At 43.6% G+C, this 16,596-nt stretch overlaps 1 protein-coding gene across 1 annotated transcript; it reads right to left on the bottom strand.

Moving 5' to 3' along the window:
• Positions 1 to 1,312: 1,312 nt before the first annotated feature.
• On the bottom strand, positions 1,313 to 15,252 carry GARIN1A (golgi associated RAB2 interactor 1A; the record flags this gene model as incomplete). Its single annotated transcript, XM_079786469.1, has 5 exons — positions 1,313 to 1,502; positions 7,113 to 7,231; positions 12,243 to 12,492; positions 13,999 to 14,186; positions 15,100 to 15,252. 5 exons carry the CDS (start codon positions 15,250 to 15,252, stop codon positions 1,313 to 1,315), a joined length of 900 nt encoding a protein of 299 aa, XP_079642595.1.
• Between the last annotated feature and the right edge of the window lie 1,344 nt (positions 15,253 to 16,596).

The following is a 16,596-nucleotide window of genomic DNA, read 5'->3' on the forward strand; positions in this document are numbered from 1 at the left end:
TACCTAGTAGGAACTTTTTAAATGCTTACTCAATGTTGTGGTAGTATTTTTCAGGTAAATATCCCCCATTTGCCCGGAGGTTGGCCAAAGCCCCTGCCCTGTCCCTGATGTGCACACACGCTGTGTTTGCCAGTTTGCTTCCATTAGGTCCTGGGTGGAAGAGTCCTACCAATTAGGACTCCCAGAGATGGGTGGTCACCATCTTCCTTACCTGAAGCCATGTCTTCATTAGCAACCAAAGTGGGCACGGCCCGCGTAAGCCTTCATAACTTTACAGTGGGGCAGTACAAACTCAATTTCTTGCTTACGTGAGTGGAGTAACACAAACATATTTCCCAGTTGGCCGCCATCATTCTAAGGATTTCTTTCTTTTTTGTTGTTGTTGTTAATCCTCACCTGAGGATAATTTTTCCACTGTTTTTCAAACAGAGTGGAAGGGAGAGAGGGAAGAGAGAAAAACATCCATGTGAGAGAAAGACATTGGCTGCTTACCGTATGCGCCCGACCGAGCGCGGGGAGCAAACCTGAGACCCAGGTACACGCCCTTGACCAGGAATCAAACCTGCAATCACCCTAGCCGGTTGGGCTCAGTGGATAGAGCGTCTGACTGTGGACCAGAGGGTCCCGGGTTCGATTCAAGTCAAGGGCATGTACCTCGGTTGCAGGCTCCACCCTGGCCTGGGTCCTGGTGGGGGTGCATGCAGGAGACAACTAATCGATGTATTTCTCTCATATGGATATTTCTCTCTGTCTTTCTCTCTCTCTTCCACTCTCTCTAAAATCAATGGAAAAATATCCTCATATGAGGATTAAAACAAAACAAACCCCTGCGACCCTCTGATGCTCTAACCACTTAGAAACACGGGCCAGGGCTGAGCATTTCTTTCACTTTGGACTTGGAGCAGCCCTGCCTGCTGTCCCCTCTCCCTTTGAAAGAGAAAGTTGGATATTGCGCCTGGCCATTTCCTCTGGACTGGCTTCCTTGACTTTGCTCGGCTGCTTTGGGATTTTAATTGAAGGGAAATTTTCAGCACTTATTTTCCCATGGAGTGAGCTCCTGCTCCCAATCAGTCCTTCCCTGCAAACCCCACTCCTCCCCCCAATGACGCCCCCCCCCCCGCCCGGCCATAGCACAACATACAACAATTAGGGGTCCACTTGGAGGTTTATTGGTGGAAGTATAGAAGCACCTTGTTTTAAACCCCATCTTATTCTCCCATGGTCACTTGGCCCACAGTGGGAAAACCGCATGATGGAGGCTGTAGCCAGTGCACCGACTAAAGCCAGGAAGATCGCCCTGTTTGGGTAGGTGTCAGGGTCCCAATAAGTTCTCTCCTAGAGAACTGGCTACAGGAGCCCGCGGTAAGGACTCTGGATTCTCTTGTTCCCAGAGGCTGTGGCCCAAAACGGCTCTCATAGGTACATTCAACTTGTCTGAAGATGCCGCCGGCAAGGGTGTCTTGCTGTAGCTCTTGGAATCCTTGATTTTAGTGGCCTGTGTTCTGTTGGAACCCAGGAATTTTGGGGTCATTGAAAACAATAGAAGAAAAAGAAAACATTGTTAAGATTTTAATGATAAAAACTGCTTTTTAATTATGTCTTTCCAGCATGAGTGCCTTGAACACCGATGTGAATATGGAAGTGATGGGCAGTGGAAACACATATAGATGGGATGATGTATCTAAGAATGACTTGAGAGGAGAAAGCCAAGCAGGAGGGAGGCTGGAGCTGAAGTGGAACCGACACCCCTCCAAGCCTTTGGCACTGCTTTGGTGTGTTGAGAACCAAATGTGTTATGATTCAAAGGCAAAACCGGAGCCCACTGGGATCTGCCTGACGCCCACTATAACCTGCCTGGAGTCAGCATGAGTGCAAAGAAAACCTTCAGACAGTTCTCCAAAACATTGGCAACTTAAAAAAATCACAACCGGCCGGCTGGTGTTGCTCAGTGGTAGAGCATCGACCTATGGACCAGGAGGTCATGGTTTGATTCCCAGTCAGGCCACATGCCCAGGTTGCAGGCTCTATCCCCAGTGTGGGGCGTGCAGGAGGCAGCTGGTCAATGATTCTCTTTCATCATGGATGTTTCTATCTATCTCTCCCTCTCCCTTCCTCTTTGAAATCAATAGAAATATATATTTTTTAAAAATCACAACCACTTAGTGTGTCTAGAAAAACACACAGTGTGGTTAAAATTTTGTAAAATTTTGATTCCAAGGGCAATACATACTTATATTAAATGAAAAAAATAAAAACTGTAATAAAGCACTGAAACAAAATAAAAATCCCCCACACTGTAACTATTCAGAGATAAATGCAATAAGGTTTTGTTTTTTTAAGTGAAAATAATTTTAGAGTTACTTCGCTGGAGACTGGCAAGGTGATTGAATAATCTAAAAAAATCCACCTCTTTGCCACAAAACACCTAGAAATGTAGATAAAATATAGTTAACATAATTTTAAATGCATTGTTGCACCAACAAAAAAGTAAAAGAAAAAAATCCTAAGGGACAAAAATTATAGACTAGCCAAATGTGAGCTGAAGCTAGGGCTGCCCGAGGGACTTGCCAGACTTGGTAACCAGGGCGTGGTGACACAGGAGATAAATCTTGGGCCCTAGACACGTGGGGAGTTTACTGGGGTATCTGCATAAATCCAGGACTTACAAAGCACCTTCTCAGCAAAAGGGCACACCAGAAAGAAACCCGTCCAGTGCCATAAACTTATCTACATCAATCTGGGTTCTGGGTCCAAAAGAAGCCTCTTCTGGAGATTCTTACCTTTGGGCCTGTCTTTGTGCTGGTTTGCAGTCTGACACATGGTCCAACAACTCTCAAGCGGATAAACTAATACAAAAAATGTCTCCTGAGTCAGTAATATCTCTGAGGTACCTGGCAGAAGCAAGCTTACAATGGTTCTCCCCCACTTCCCAATTCAGCAACATGAGTCCCACAGATAATGGCCTGTTTGAGATAAACTCACGAAGGAAATGACAGCTACCGAGAGCTCCAAGACCCACATGACTTCGGGGTCTGTGTGTGAGGAAGCAGAGAGGCAGTGAGGCATCTGATGGACTTGAAAACAAGAGACCTCCTAAATCTCCCCAGATTCTCAGTGGAAAGTGCAGCAGGCAAATTAGAGAAGAAGAAAACTGGAAGTAGAAACTGGGGTCCTTCTATGGTAAAGTCTCAAGGGGTAGAAGCAGGATGTGCCTTACCAACTCTCAGAACCATCAGAATACTCTCCTTGGCAGGGCACAGCCTCATAGTAGGGGAAAACCAATGGAAATGGAATACAAATTGAATAGAACAGGAACAATGGAGCCAAAGGAAAGAGCAAGATCAGCTAAAGATAAGAGAGAGGAGGAACATAGTCCCAGAAAGTCATTAATGCTTCACAAAAATGACACAAGAGGAAGAACTCGAGCCAAAACCAAAAAGCCACCCTGGACCATCTATCATTCTCAAAGGTTAAGAAAAACCATTTCACATAAAAATAAATTGCATCAAAAAAGGATCATAATCAAAACCCACACAAAATCATATAAGAAAATATGCAAAATACAGTAAGTCCTTGAAGACAATAAAAGCACACTAAAAAGATGTGCTGCATGTCCTAGCCAGTTGCTCAGTGGTTAGAGCACAGGCCTTTAGACTGAAGGGTCCTGGGTTCACTTCCAGTCAAGGGCATGTACCTTGGTTGCAGGCTCGATCCCAGGTTCTGGTTGGGGCATGTGCAGGAGGCAACCAATCACTGTGTCTCTCTCATATGGATGTTTATGTCTCTCCCTCTCTTTTCCACTCTCTCTAAAATCAATTGATCTATAATTATGTGCAATGTGTTAAAAGTGTTTGATACAATATTATTGTTTTCTTATATTTTTTACATTTTTGCATAATTTTTTTCTGAAACTAGTATTTGAGTATTCGTGACTATAATGTCAATTTTGGATTGTATATTTTATTAATAAAATAATTTTTGCCTTCTTTAAAAACAAATAAATAAATAAAATAAAGTCATGAATCCAATGAGGTTTAACAACAACAAAAAAAAGATGTAGTGCAAAATGAATGCAAACTGCAACCTAGCATTTGAAAGTGAGCTAAAATAAATTAAGAAAATGATAGAATATAAAAAAGAACAACATAAGTTAAAATTTAAAATATTGATAAATGCAGTGATAAAACTGAGAAAACAATTAGACATTTTAAAAGAAACAACCATTATTTCCAAAACAAAGCAAGAAAGAATGTAGACAGCGCCTGGGAAGGCGCATGAGCTGATTGTCAGCTGCGTCCAGTGGTGTTGGCAGAACCATGTCCTGGAAACATACCTTGCCAGAGGCAGGTATGTTGTCAGTTTGACCTTCAGCTCAGGCCCCAGGAGATGGGTTTCATTACCTAAATTCAGCCAGGAACGGACGCAACTATCTTGGCTCAGGCAGGAGTGACAATTACAAAGAAGCCACAAGAATGAAGAATTGCAGCTTGATCTTTAACCATGATTTCACATAATTTCCTTTGTCTTAAACTCTAGTAAAACTTCCTGGCATCATGCTGTATATAATAAACGTGCTGCACTAGTTCTGGGTCACTGTCTCTCCATCCGAGGACAGCGTCCCACCTGGCCTCAGCTTTACTTAAAGTCTTTGTGTTTGTCTCTTTTTTTTCCTTTTCTCAATCCCCAGCTGTCCCTACTCAGGACTCATCCGCTCTCTAGCCGTGCTGGTCATGGCTAAGAGAGAAAACTTATAAAAGAACACAAGAGCAAACAAGCAAAGCACATACTGCCTTAAGAGAAATAGAGGGATAGGGAGACGTTTAAAGAATAAAAAAAAAGAAAGAAAGGGGATATATATATATATATATATATATATATATATATATATTAGACAAAGATAATCCAACATAAAAATAATAAGAGTACTCAAAGAAGAGAAGTTTGCAATTCAAGAAAACCGTCTTGAAATTAGAAAGAAAGAAAGAAAAAAGAAGGTGTGGAAAGTACGGATAAAGGCAGACTGTGACCTGGGAGAATTGAGTGAGCATGGCCTCCACTACACCCAGAGTGAGTCAGGAAAGCATTCAGAGAAAGGATGCATGGAGAGTCCTTTGTATGAGCTGCTGCCTCTTGCCTCTCAAGATGAAAGAGAGGGACTTCCTGGGACCACCCAGAGAGCTTCTGCTGTGATCCTTTGGGGGCTGGGAGACCCAGTAGAGATGGGGGCACAAAACATGGAGGGTGGGAGATGGGAGAATGGGTTTCTTTGGTGATGAAGTGAAGTTGCTTCTGTGTCCCTAGAGGCACTGTCCTCTCCAATAGCCAGTCAAATTCTGGGAGGATATTATTGAGGACCAGATGCAGAGAGCATGAGAGCGAGAGAGCGAGAGAGCGAGAGAGCGAGAGAGCGAGAGAGCGAGAGAGAGAGAGAGAGAGAGAGAGAGCATACCAGCCTGGAGCCATTGTAAACCCTACTCAAGCAGAGTCCCTTAAGGGATGAGAGACTCTGACAGCTAGTGCCTGGGTAGCACGGACCCCTGCAGAGCCAGTGCTACAGTAGGGCGGTGGCCAGGTGAAAGGAAGGTCTCACAGCATCACCAGAGTTGCAGGCAGGGGAGCCAGGTAGGGGACTTCAAAGAACCCAAGAAAGACCCTAAGAGAAAAAGTCAACTTAAAATTAGGAAACAGAAGGAGAAGAGGAGCGACTCTGAGGGGCCATCTTAATGGGGGACCAGGCTGAGGGAAGGGAAATGTGATCAGTTCAGAGTTGTGATAGTTTTTAGGCAATGGACTTTCTAATTTCAGAATTGATGCTGCTTATGCTATTTAAAGGGACCAGAGGCCCTTTCATATTCTAAGAGGGACTCCACATGCTATGGGGCCTGCCCGGAGAACCAGCGTTTACACAGGAAAGAGGAAAATTTCTCCCACTAAAAACGTATAAAGGAAGACAAAATAAATTTGCATTTAGATGATACTCAAAAGTTGAACTTGTTCAATATATTGGCTGCACGGTCTTGCTTTGGGTTTCTATCACTCATTACAGGAAGAATCTACTACACTTACTCAGTAAATTAGTGAAACTTGGGAGCCAGCAGTGGTCTCCCGCTGGGTTACTGTCTCTTCTACTTCACAGAAGAGATGGATAAGGCAAAGAGAACTCAGGATTGTCTTATCCAAGGGACCCTTGCGAGTTGGGAATGTAGACAGTCAATATCTAACTCCATGAACCTGCTTTTTTAGCTTACCCTCATTCCTCTACTGAGCACCTTCCATATGAAAACACTGGGATTTACCCTAGCCAGTTTTGCTTAGTGGATAGAGCATCAGCCTGGAGACTGAAGGGTCCTGGGTTTGATTACTGGCAAGGGCATATGCTCGGGTTGCGGCAATATGTATCAATCCCCAGTAAGGGACGTGCAGGAGGCAGCCCATTAATGATTCTCATCATTGATGTTTCTATCTCTCTCTTCCTCTCCCTCTCCCTTCCTCTCTGAAATCAATAAAAAAAATATTAAAAAAGAAAACACTGCGGTTTGCCTAGACTATTTTTTTTCTATAAAACAAAAAAGAGACAGAAATGTTATCTTAAAAATACAGCTAAAGAGGACAGAGATGTGTTTTATTTGTAATAAGATTTCCAATACATGCACTTATTATTTTAGGCTAATTTTCCCAACCCCCAACTTGTGATACTGTCCTATTACCACACAGTGCCAAAAATCAAATAAACACATTAGTACAATGTTTAGAATCATTATTACCAGTAACTGGTAGTTACACTGTACTAGGATAGAATGAACCACCTCAGTAGCTTCTGAGGCTAAAACAGTTCTATCACCACAATTACTTTAGCAAACCTGGTTCCCTTCACTTCTGCAACATCATGCAGAGTTAGTGATCGAGTTTGCACTGCCTAGACTATTCAGATCAATCAGCCACAGGCCCTGTTTTCAAGGACAGGCTTACAATAACATTAAGGGGAAAGTCACACGCATAACTGTCTAGAGGAAAAATAAAAGGGCTGCGATAGATTGGCAGGTGCCCCTGACCCCGCCCATGGCTCTATGCTGTGGGAAGGGGTGCTGGAGCCGCCGGCATGGAGGACCCACCTGTCTTCTGTGAGATGGACTCTTCCTGGGAAATGTGAGAAAATGTCGCTAGTCTGCTCGGCTTTCCACAGCAAGAAGTTTTCGCTGGGCTGGGAGGATGACAGGAGGCTGCTTTCAGGCTGGATGGAGAAATTCACAGTTAGAGGACCAGGTCTCTCCCTCACAGTTCTTGGCCTCCTCCAGCCAGAACCGGGAAGGAACTCACATGAGTCTTCCAGCCTAGTCCTGGGAACCTGTTCCTTAAATATTAAGCCCCAGAACCACCAGACAAAAACAATGAGGCCCCATGCAGGATCCCCTCCTCTCTCTGAGGAGCTCCTGTGGGACTCTGCCCAGAGCACCAGATCTAAACATTAAGAACCAGAGCAGTAGAACTATAAAAGCTGACTTTTGAAGTCGGCGATGGCGTACCTAAAGCACACAACTTAAATGAAAGGAGGAAAGTGTTTAAGAGCCTGAAATCTGAAGGTTTTAGGCTACCCAATCGATCAAGTCTTTTTTTCCTGTGTTTCTACCCTAAGCAGGTCCTGAGAAAGCCTTCGGCGTGTTGGGGGCGGGAGCCTTAAATAAACTAAAAGGGAAAAGCAAATCCTTGGGGGAAGTATTGCAAAAACTTGTGATTAAAGGGTTAAAATTCTTGATGTATAAGAAGCTTTATTTTACAAATCAATTTAGAAAAACACAAGGATGCCAAAAGGAAAATGGCCGAAGAACAAACAAGACAGTGCATAAAGAAAAATATATAATAATGTTCAAACTCATCAAAATCAAACACATGCTACTTTTTTAACCTATAATTATTAGAAAACTTTTTTAATTCTCAAGTGTGATAAGAACACAGTGATACAGAACTCTTATATTATCGGTGAGAGTATAATTTAGTATGAACTTTCTGGAAATAATCCGGCAATATGTATCAAAAACCTTAAAAATGTTCATACCCTTTGAATTCTACTTCTTTTTATTATCTTTTTTTTATTTTTTAGACTAGAGGCCCGGTGCATGAAATTCGTGCACGGAGGGGGGTTGTCCCTCAGCCCAGCCTGTACCCTCTCCAATATGTGACCCCTTAAGGGCAGTCGGACATCCCTCTCACAATCCAGGACTGCTGGCTCCCAACTGCTTGCCTGCCTGCCTTCCTGATTGCCCCTAACCACTTCTGCCTGCCAGCCTGATCACCCCCTAACCACTCTGCTGCCAGCCTGTTTGCCCCCAACTTCCCTCCTCTGACGGCCTGGTCACCCCTGCCCTCTCCTGCAGGGTTGATCACCTCCAACTGCCCTCCCTTGCAGGCCTGGTCCTTCTCAACTGCCCTCCCTTGCAGGCTGGGTGCCTCCCAACTGCCCTCTCCTGCTGGCCATCTTGTGGTGGCCATCTTGTGTCCACATGGGGGCAGGATCTTTGACCACATGGGGGCAGCTATATTGTGTGTTGCAGTGATGATCAATCTGTATATTACTCTTTTATTAGATAGGATAAAGGCCTGGTACAGGGGTGGGGGCCAGCTGGTTTGCCCTGAAGGGTGTCCCGGATCAGGTGGGGGTTCCCTTGGGGCATGGGGCAGCCTGAGCGAGGGGCCTGTGGTGGTTTGCAGGCCAGCTACACCCCCTGGCAACCCAAGCGGAGGCCCTGGTTTCTGGAATTTATTTTCCTTCTACAATTGAAACTTTGTAGCCTGGAGCAGAGCCAAGCCTGGGGCTCCCTTCGAGGCCGGCAGCCATTTGTGTTGGGGTTATAATTGAAACTTTGTTGCCTTAAGCGGGTGGGCCCGGCCAGGGTGTGCGGAAAGCTTTGCTTCCCCTGTTGCCGGCGGCAACCCTGGCCTGCTCTCTCAAGCTCCATTCTGCCGCCATTTGTTTGAATTTGTTTACCTTCTATAATTGAAACTTTGTAGCTTGAGTGGAGGCTTAGGCCTGGCAAGGGCAGGAGGAAAGCTTGGCTTGCTCTGTTACCTAGGAAACCTTGCTCTCTGTGGCTGTAGCCATCTTGGTTTGGGTTAATTTGCATGCTCGCTCTGATGGGCGTGTGGGCGTGGCTTTTGGGTGTGTCGGAGGTATGGTCAATTTGCATATTTGTCTATTATTAGGTAGGATTCTTTATTGTTTAAAGTATTACATATGAATCCTTTTTCCCCCATTGACCTCTCCCTGCTCGTTCCCACCCCCGACCCCTTGAATTCTACTTCTAAAAATCTATTCTGAGAAAACAATAAAAGCTGTGGACAATACTAGTGCCTATAAATGCTTGTGTTACCCTCCTACAGGGGTGGGGAATGTGCGGCCCATGAACCGTATAAGGCCCTTGAAATCATTTGATCTGGTCTTGACATGGCATTAGGGGTGAATTAATTAAATGTTTGACCAAATATAGCAGGCTAATTTTTAAGTTGATAATTTTGTATGGCCCTCGAATGATGCTATAAATATCCAAATGGCCCTTGGCAGAAAGAAGGTTCTCCACCCCTGATGAAAAGTTAGAAACAACTCTAAATATCAGATTTTAGCCCGGCCGGAGTGGCTCAGTGGTTGTGTCGACTCAAGAACCAAGAAGTCACTGGTTCAATTCCAGGTCAGGGCACATGCCCCGGTTGCAGGCTTGATCCCCAGTAGGAGGTATGTAGGAGGCAGTCAATCAATGTTTCTCTCTCATCAGGTTTCTATCTCTTTCACTCTCTCCCTTCTTCTCTAATATCAATAAAAACATATTTTAAAATAAATACATAAATTAATATCTGATTTTAGGGGAATGAAGTAAATTTTAATTCATTCATACAACTGAAGAGTATGAAATTATCAAAATGATATGATGTATAAGAAGAGCTTTTAAGATTTATGTATTGCCCTAGCTGGTTTGGCTCAGTGGATAGAGCGTAGGCCTGTGGACCGAAGGGTCCTGGTTTAGATTTCAGTCAAGGGCAAATACCCGGTTATGGGCTCCATCCCCAGTGGGGGTTGTGCAGGAGGTAGCCGGTCAATGATTCTCTCTCATCATTGAAGTTTCTCTCTCCCTCCCACTCTCCTTTCCTCTCTGAAATCAATAAAAATATATTTTTTTAAAAAATTATTTATTGATTTTATTATATTTTTATTATTTATTGATTTTAGAGAGAAAGAAAAATACACATTGATTTGTTGTTCTATTTATTTATGCATTAGATAGTTGTTTCCTGAATGTACCCTGACCGGAGATTGAACGCACAACCTTGTTGTATCAGGAACATGCTCTAACCAACTGAGCTACCAGCCAGGGCTACAAAGAGCTTTTAAAAGAAATGGACCTTTGACAAGAAAAAGCTAGCCGAAACCGGTTTGGCTCAGTGCATAGAGCATCGGCCTGTGGACTGAAGGGTCCCAGGTTCGATTCCGGTCAAGGGCACGTACCTTGGTTGTGAGCACATCCCCAGTGGGAGGTGTGCAGGAGGCAGCTGATCGATGTTTCTCTCTCATCGATGTTTCTAACTCTCTATCCCTCTCAATTCCTCTCTGTCAAAAATCAATAAAATAAATTTTTAAAAAAAGAAAAAGCTAAAGGAATTAATCACCACCTAACCAGTATTTCAAGCAATGTTAAAGGGACTTCTTTAAGAAGAAGAAAAAAATAGACCAAAAACAAACAAACACAAAAACAACCCACCCACATGAATAATAAAATGGCAATAACTACATACTTATCAACAATTACTTTAAATGTAAATGGATTAAATGCTCCAATCAAAAAACAGGGTGGAGAAGAAAACAAGATCTATACATATGCTATCTACAAGAGACTCACTTCAGATCAAAAGACACACACAGACTGAAAATAAAGAGATAGAAAAAGGTATTTCATGAAAATGGGGGGGAAAAATCTGTGGTAGCAATACATCAGACAAAATATACTTTAAAACAAAAACTATGCCCAGCCAGTGTGACTCAGTGGTTGAGCATCAACCTATGAACCAGGAGGTCACAGTTCGATTCCCCATCAGGTCATATGCCTGGGTTGCAGGCTTGACCCCCAGTGTGGGGTGTGCAGGAGGCAGTCAATCAATGATTCTCTCTCATCATTGATGTTTTTATCTCTCTCTCCCTCTCTCTTCCTTTCTGAAACCAATAAAAACATATTAAAAAAAAAAAACTATAACAAGAGACAAAGGACAGACATTTCATATGCAATAGATGCAATAGCCAAGCTATGGAAACAACCTAAGTGTCCATAATTAGATGATTGGATAAAGAAGATGTGGTGCGTGTATACGATGAAATATTACTTGGCCATAAAAAGAATGAAATTTTACCATTTGCTACAACATGGATGGTCCTAGAGGGTATTATGCTAAGTGAAATAAGTGAGACAAAGACAAATACCATATAATGTCATTTATATATGGAATCTAAAAAACAAAATAAACAATCAAAACAGAAACAAACTCATAGATACAAAGAACAAACTGATGGTTGCCAGATGGGAGGGGGGTTAAGGGGCTGGGTAAAATGGTGAAGTACAAATTGGTAGTTACAAAATAGTCATGAGGATGTAAAGTACAGCACAGAAAATATATTAAATAAATATGTATGGTGCCAGGTAGGTACCAGACTTATGGGGGGAGCACTTCATAAGTTATATAAACGTCTAACCACTATACTGTACACCTGAAACGAATACAATATTGACTGTTAAATATAATTGAAAGAAATTTTAATGGAAAAAATGTTTATGATATATTCTAAATTGAAGAAAAGCAACATCCAAAAATATATTTAATGTCCTCAAATACATAAATTAAATTTTAATTTAAAATGAAAGACTAGAAGGAAATATGCCAAATGTTCCAAGTGATTGGTTGGGGCTGAAGAAAAATGGGAATGATTTTTCTGTAATTTTTCTAAAGTGAGCATTATTCCTTTATGATACTGAAAAAAATGAGCAAAAAACTGAAAACACTTTTGAGTTAAGTACCTTATAGCTCTTTTTTAGAAAAACTAAATTAATGTGCTATAATTGGTGTGTGCATATCACTGACCCTTGAAAATGGTCTTCTCATTCCCCCAGGACACTAGATTTTAATATTCAACCCTCACAATGGGAGGCAGTTCGCCTCCCCTCTCCTCCTCCCCTCCCGAGAGATCTTGGAGGCAGGGCCCCGCTTACTGTTGTTTCAGTGGAGCTGCAGGGCATCTGGGGCACCAGGCAGTGAGTGAACTGGATTCTCGGGTCTTTGGTGGTGATGGACAGACCTTTCTGCAGAATTTTCACCAAGCGGATCCAGAACTGAAACACAGTCTCCGGGTGTTTTTCGTGGAGCCTCATGTAGTAGATCTTTTCCGTCACTGTCCTAATCCGCAGGATGCGTTGGAGCCGGTCACAGATTTGTAGCTCCACAAACTTCAGGGGGAGAATCCTGGACACAATCAGGAAATTGCCACAGTGGAGGAGCTCAGGATTTGAATCAGTCAAGCTGGTGCCTACTGAGAGCTTGGCTCAGCCTCACTGGGCTCCCACCTCTGCTTGGGGAATGCACAGGGGAGAGGGCTTGTGGATGAGAGTGGAATGATTACAAAGCCTGGCTCTTCTCTGATGTCCAGGGTCTTAGCTATTAAAGAATCTGCCCACATCAATAACAAAGACTGATAATTGATGTAGACTATCTCTTTTAATCCTCACAATTCTTGATTAAGAAAAGATAAGTATTATTAATCCCATTTTACAGATTTCTTGAAACTGAGACTTAGAGAAAGAAGCTAAGTGATTTGCCCAAGATATTTAGATATTTTTAAAAAGTTATTAATTTCTAGAGAGAGAGAGAGGAAAGGAGAAACATCAGTTTGTTGTTCCACTTATTTACGCATGCCATTGGTTGCTTTTTGTTGTTGTTGTTAATCCTCATCAGAGGATATTTTTTCCATTGATTTCCAGAAAGAGTGGAAGGAAAGGAGAGAGAAAGAGAGAAACATTGATGTGAGAGGGACACATTGATTGGTTGCCTCCCTCATATGCAACTGAGAGATTCAAATCAAGACTCTCTTCACAGGCCAACACTCTAGCTCCTGAACCATATCAGCCAGGGCAATTTGTTGCTTCTTGTATGTGCCCTGACTGGGAATCAAACTTGCAACCTTGGGGTATCAGGATGATGTTGTAACCAAATGCACCTGGCCAAGGGTGCCCAAGTTTAGATCTTTTTAAAAAAAAAAAATTATTTAATTTTTTTCCACTTAGATCTTAAGTAGGAACTGGGACTAAGATATTCTGACTCCATTTCCAAGTCTCCTTCGCCCTGTATCCTGATTAACTCTGTTGAGAGAATAAGAAGGGTAGATGTCTCCTATACACCCAGTATTATTTTTTCAGTCTCAATACCTCTTAATCCCATTTGGCTTTCATACACCTCACTTTTTTAAAAACTCTCCTAAGGTTTTATTGACAAAATAAAAATGAAAGCCAAAATCCTCAAAAACTAGGCTGAGACAGACTGATACTCTACCCACAGCACCAAACACACGGTGCTTGTTCTGTATAGATACGAAATAGTACCTGTTAAATGAATGAATGGGGTTCTGCACAGTGTGTACACTAAGGAACACTGTCCTTTCTTTTTTTTTAAAAAAAAATATTTTATTGATTTTTTACAGAGAGGAAGGGAGAGGGATAGAGAGTTAGAAACATTGATGAGAGAGAAACATTGATCAGCTGCCTCCTGCACACTCCCTACTTGGTATGTGCCCCAAACCAAGGTACATACCCTTGACCGGAATCGAACCTGGGACCCTTGAGTCCACAGGCCGACGCTCTATCCACTGAGCCAAACCGGTTAGGGCTGTCGTTTCTTTTTATCTAAAGCCCAATTGCAAGACAGTGCAGTCTGTCAACCCACCCTCTCCGGCCCCTCCCTGAGGCCTTTCTTTACCTGCTGAGGGTGATGACAGGAGCACAGCCAGGTGTGTTGCAGGTGGAAAACTGACCCTGGGGCCAGGTGACGTTGGCCATCAGGAGGATGTTGGGGAGTGGCAAGGAGGGCACTGAGGAGGTTACCCCAAGGATCACGGTGGTGGTCGAACCTTCAGAGACATTCATCCAGTTCCCGGACTTAGTGACCTAGAAATCAGCCCCAGGTCCTTGGGTCAGAGAAGCCGAAGACAAGAGTGGAAGGATACAGGTGCTAGAAAGCAGTACTTAAAAAAAGAAGAAGCCCATGGCCAGTGTGGCTCAGTGGTTGAGCATCAACCCATAAACCAGAAGGTCAGGGTTTGATTCCTAGTCAGGGCACATGCCCAGATTGGGGGCTTGATCCCCAGTAAGGGGTGTGCAGGAGGCAGCCGATTAATGATTCTCTCTCATCTTTGATGTTTCTATCACTCTTTCCCTCTGTCTGAAATCAATAAAAAATTTAAAAAGAAAACAGAAAAGATAAAGAAAGCAGCACTTCAACTTGGTGACAAGCTTGGAACAAGCCACAACCGGGGCATGTTCCCTGATCGGGAATTGAACTGTGACCGCCGGGTTCATAGGTCGATGCTCAACCACTGAGCCACGCTGGCTGGGTGCACCTGTGATTCTTACATGTGTTCGGCACACTGAGCGGGGCATCACCTTTTTGGTGGATCTCCCCAAGTAGACAAGCTCCTTGACAATAGGAAGGCTGTGTTGTCCTTTTTGGTGTCCTCTGCATCATCTGACTTTAGAAAGGATGCACTAGTAAGAAAAAGCTGAGGGGAACCAAAATTATATTCTGCCATCCTTGGGTAGAAGAAGCCAGCACAGGTCTCTAATGGTCTGGAAGGGAGATTGTGCAAAGAACGTTCCAGAAGGGGAGGAGAGTGAGGAAAAACCCCATACTGCTTGCTATAGGCACAAACAGGTGAACTTGAGACCCAGATCCTCCGGTATCAATGGCTGGAATGGCTTCTTTCTCCTCCCCAGGGCTTTAAAGGCCACAGCATTTCTGGACCAAGTGCTGGAAACAGGATTGGGAAAGGGAAAGAGCTGGCCCTGAGCTGCCCATGGGTACCTGGATAAAGTTGCTTTCAAACACCGCAGAGTGGGAGAACAAGTTGAATTCTGGAGAATGAATCAGTTGACAAAGAAGGCCATCTTCCACCCCAAGTTCCACTCCAGGGCCTGGTTCCTTGACCTCAGGAGGGAGGCCCCTGATTTTATTCATCGACTCTTGGGAAGAATGGGCTGGAGAACATCCCGGGGCTCCACACAGACCCAGCCCTGACTGCAAGGTGTTGTGTGACCACTGCTGCCCACCCCCCACCTCCACAGCTCCTCCTCTCCTCCTGACTTACAGGCTGTCCTCCAGACCAGGGAGGGCCGGCCTGCCAGCTCACAATGGCAGGAGTGACATCAGGAAGGTGGTGGCAACAACAAGAAAGGGAAAAAAAGAGGAAAGGACAAATTAGGGAGGAGCAAGGCTTTTCTCTCCCTTTTCTTACTCACTGCAAACTAGTGATAATGAAGCCAATTCCATTTTTCACTCAATCTCCCAAGGTTATGCCAAGACAGCAGTGAGCTGGCCAGACAGCAAGGAAGGCTCTTGGGAAACCCACAACCTTCAATCTTCCCCATCACAGGAAAGCTTCTCACAACTTGCTCGTACTTGTGCCTGCGTAAGAATTACCTCAGGGGTGAAAAAGCTCATTATGGATGTATTTTGTTATGTTGCATTTCGAAGAGTCCATGAAAAAGAAATTGTGATGTTGAAAAAAGGGCTGCATATTAGCGATGGACCACCAATTAGTTCAGTGACATCGTCTAAGCCACTGAGTTTCCTTCTGTTTCCTCTGTAGTAAAATGAAAAGGTGGCACCAGAGTTAAGGCCTCGCATTAATAATCAGTAGAGATTTAAAATTCATACTTGGGAATATCGGAATGTGCTGTTCCCTTGAGCAGGTGTAGTGAAGGCAAAGGGAATTCCCTTGGTTAGGGCCCCATTCTGCTTCATGGAGTGCATCCTTTTGGCAACTGCTGTTTTAAGCTACTGAGATTTTAGGGTTGTTGCTGTAGCATAACCTAACCTAGTGTGTCCTTGACTGATACGGAGATTGGAATCTAGAGGGCAGTGTTGCAATAAAAATTAAAAAAAAAAACCACAACAACACACACCACAAACCCCTAGTATGTGTGACTTTAACTTATCTGGAAGGCAGCAAAAGATCTTATTGGAAGCTGGAAGGATGGCAACCCATCTTATCCAGTAGCAGAGTGTCTGGTAAAACCGTTGCCTGTAGTAACTTACAATACATACGTTAATCTAATTTATCTACAGTTAGGAGAACAAATTTTAGCAGCTTGAATTGAATACTGGCCCTAGCTGGTTCTCAGTGGTTAGAGCATCCACCCAAGCATTGAGGGGTCTTGGTTCGATACCGATCAAGGGCACGTACCTTGGTTGCAGACTCGATCCCCAGCCCTGGTTGGGGTGTGTGCGGGAGGCAACTGGTCCATGTTTCTCTCACATGTTGATGTTTCTCTCTCTGTCGCACCCCTTCCCTTCCACTCT

This window comes from Cnephaeus nilssonii (assembly GCF_951640355.1).
Source record: "Cnephaeus nilssonii genome assembly, chromosome: 12".
NCBI classification, from domain to species: Eukaryota; Metazoa; Chordata; class Mammalia; order Chiroptera; family Vespertilionidae; genus Cnephaeus; species Cnephaeus nilssonii.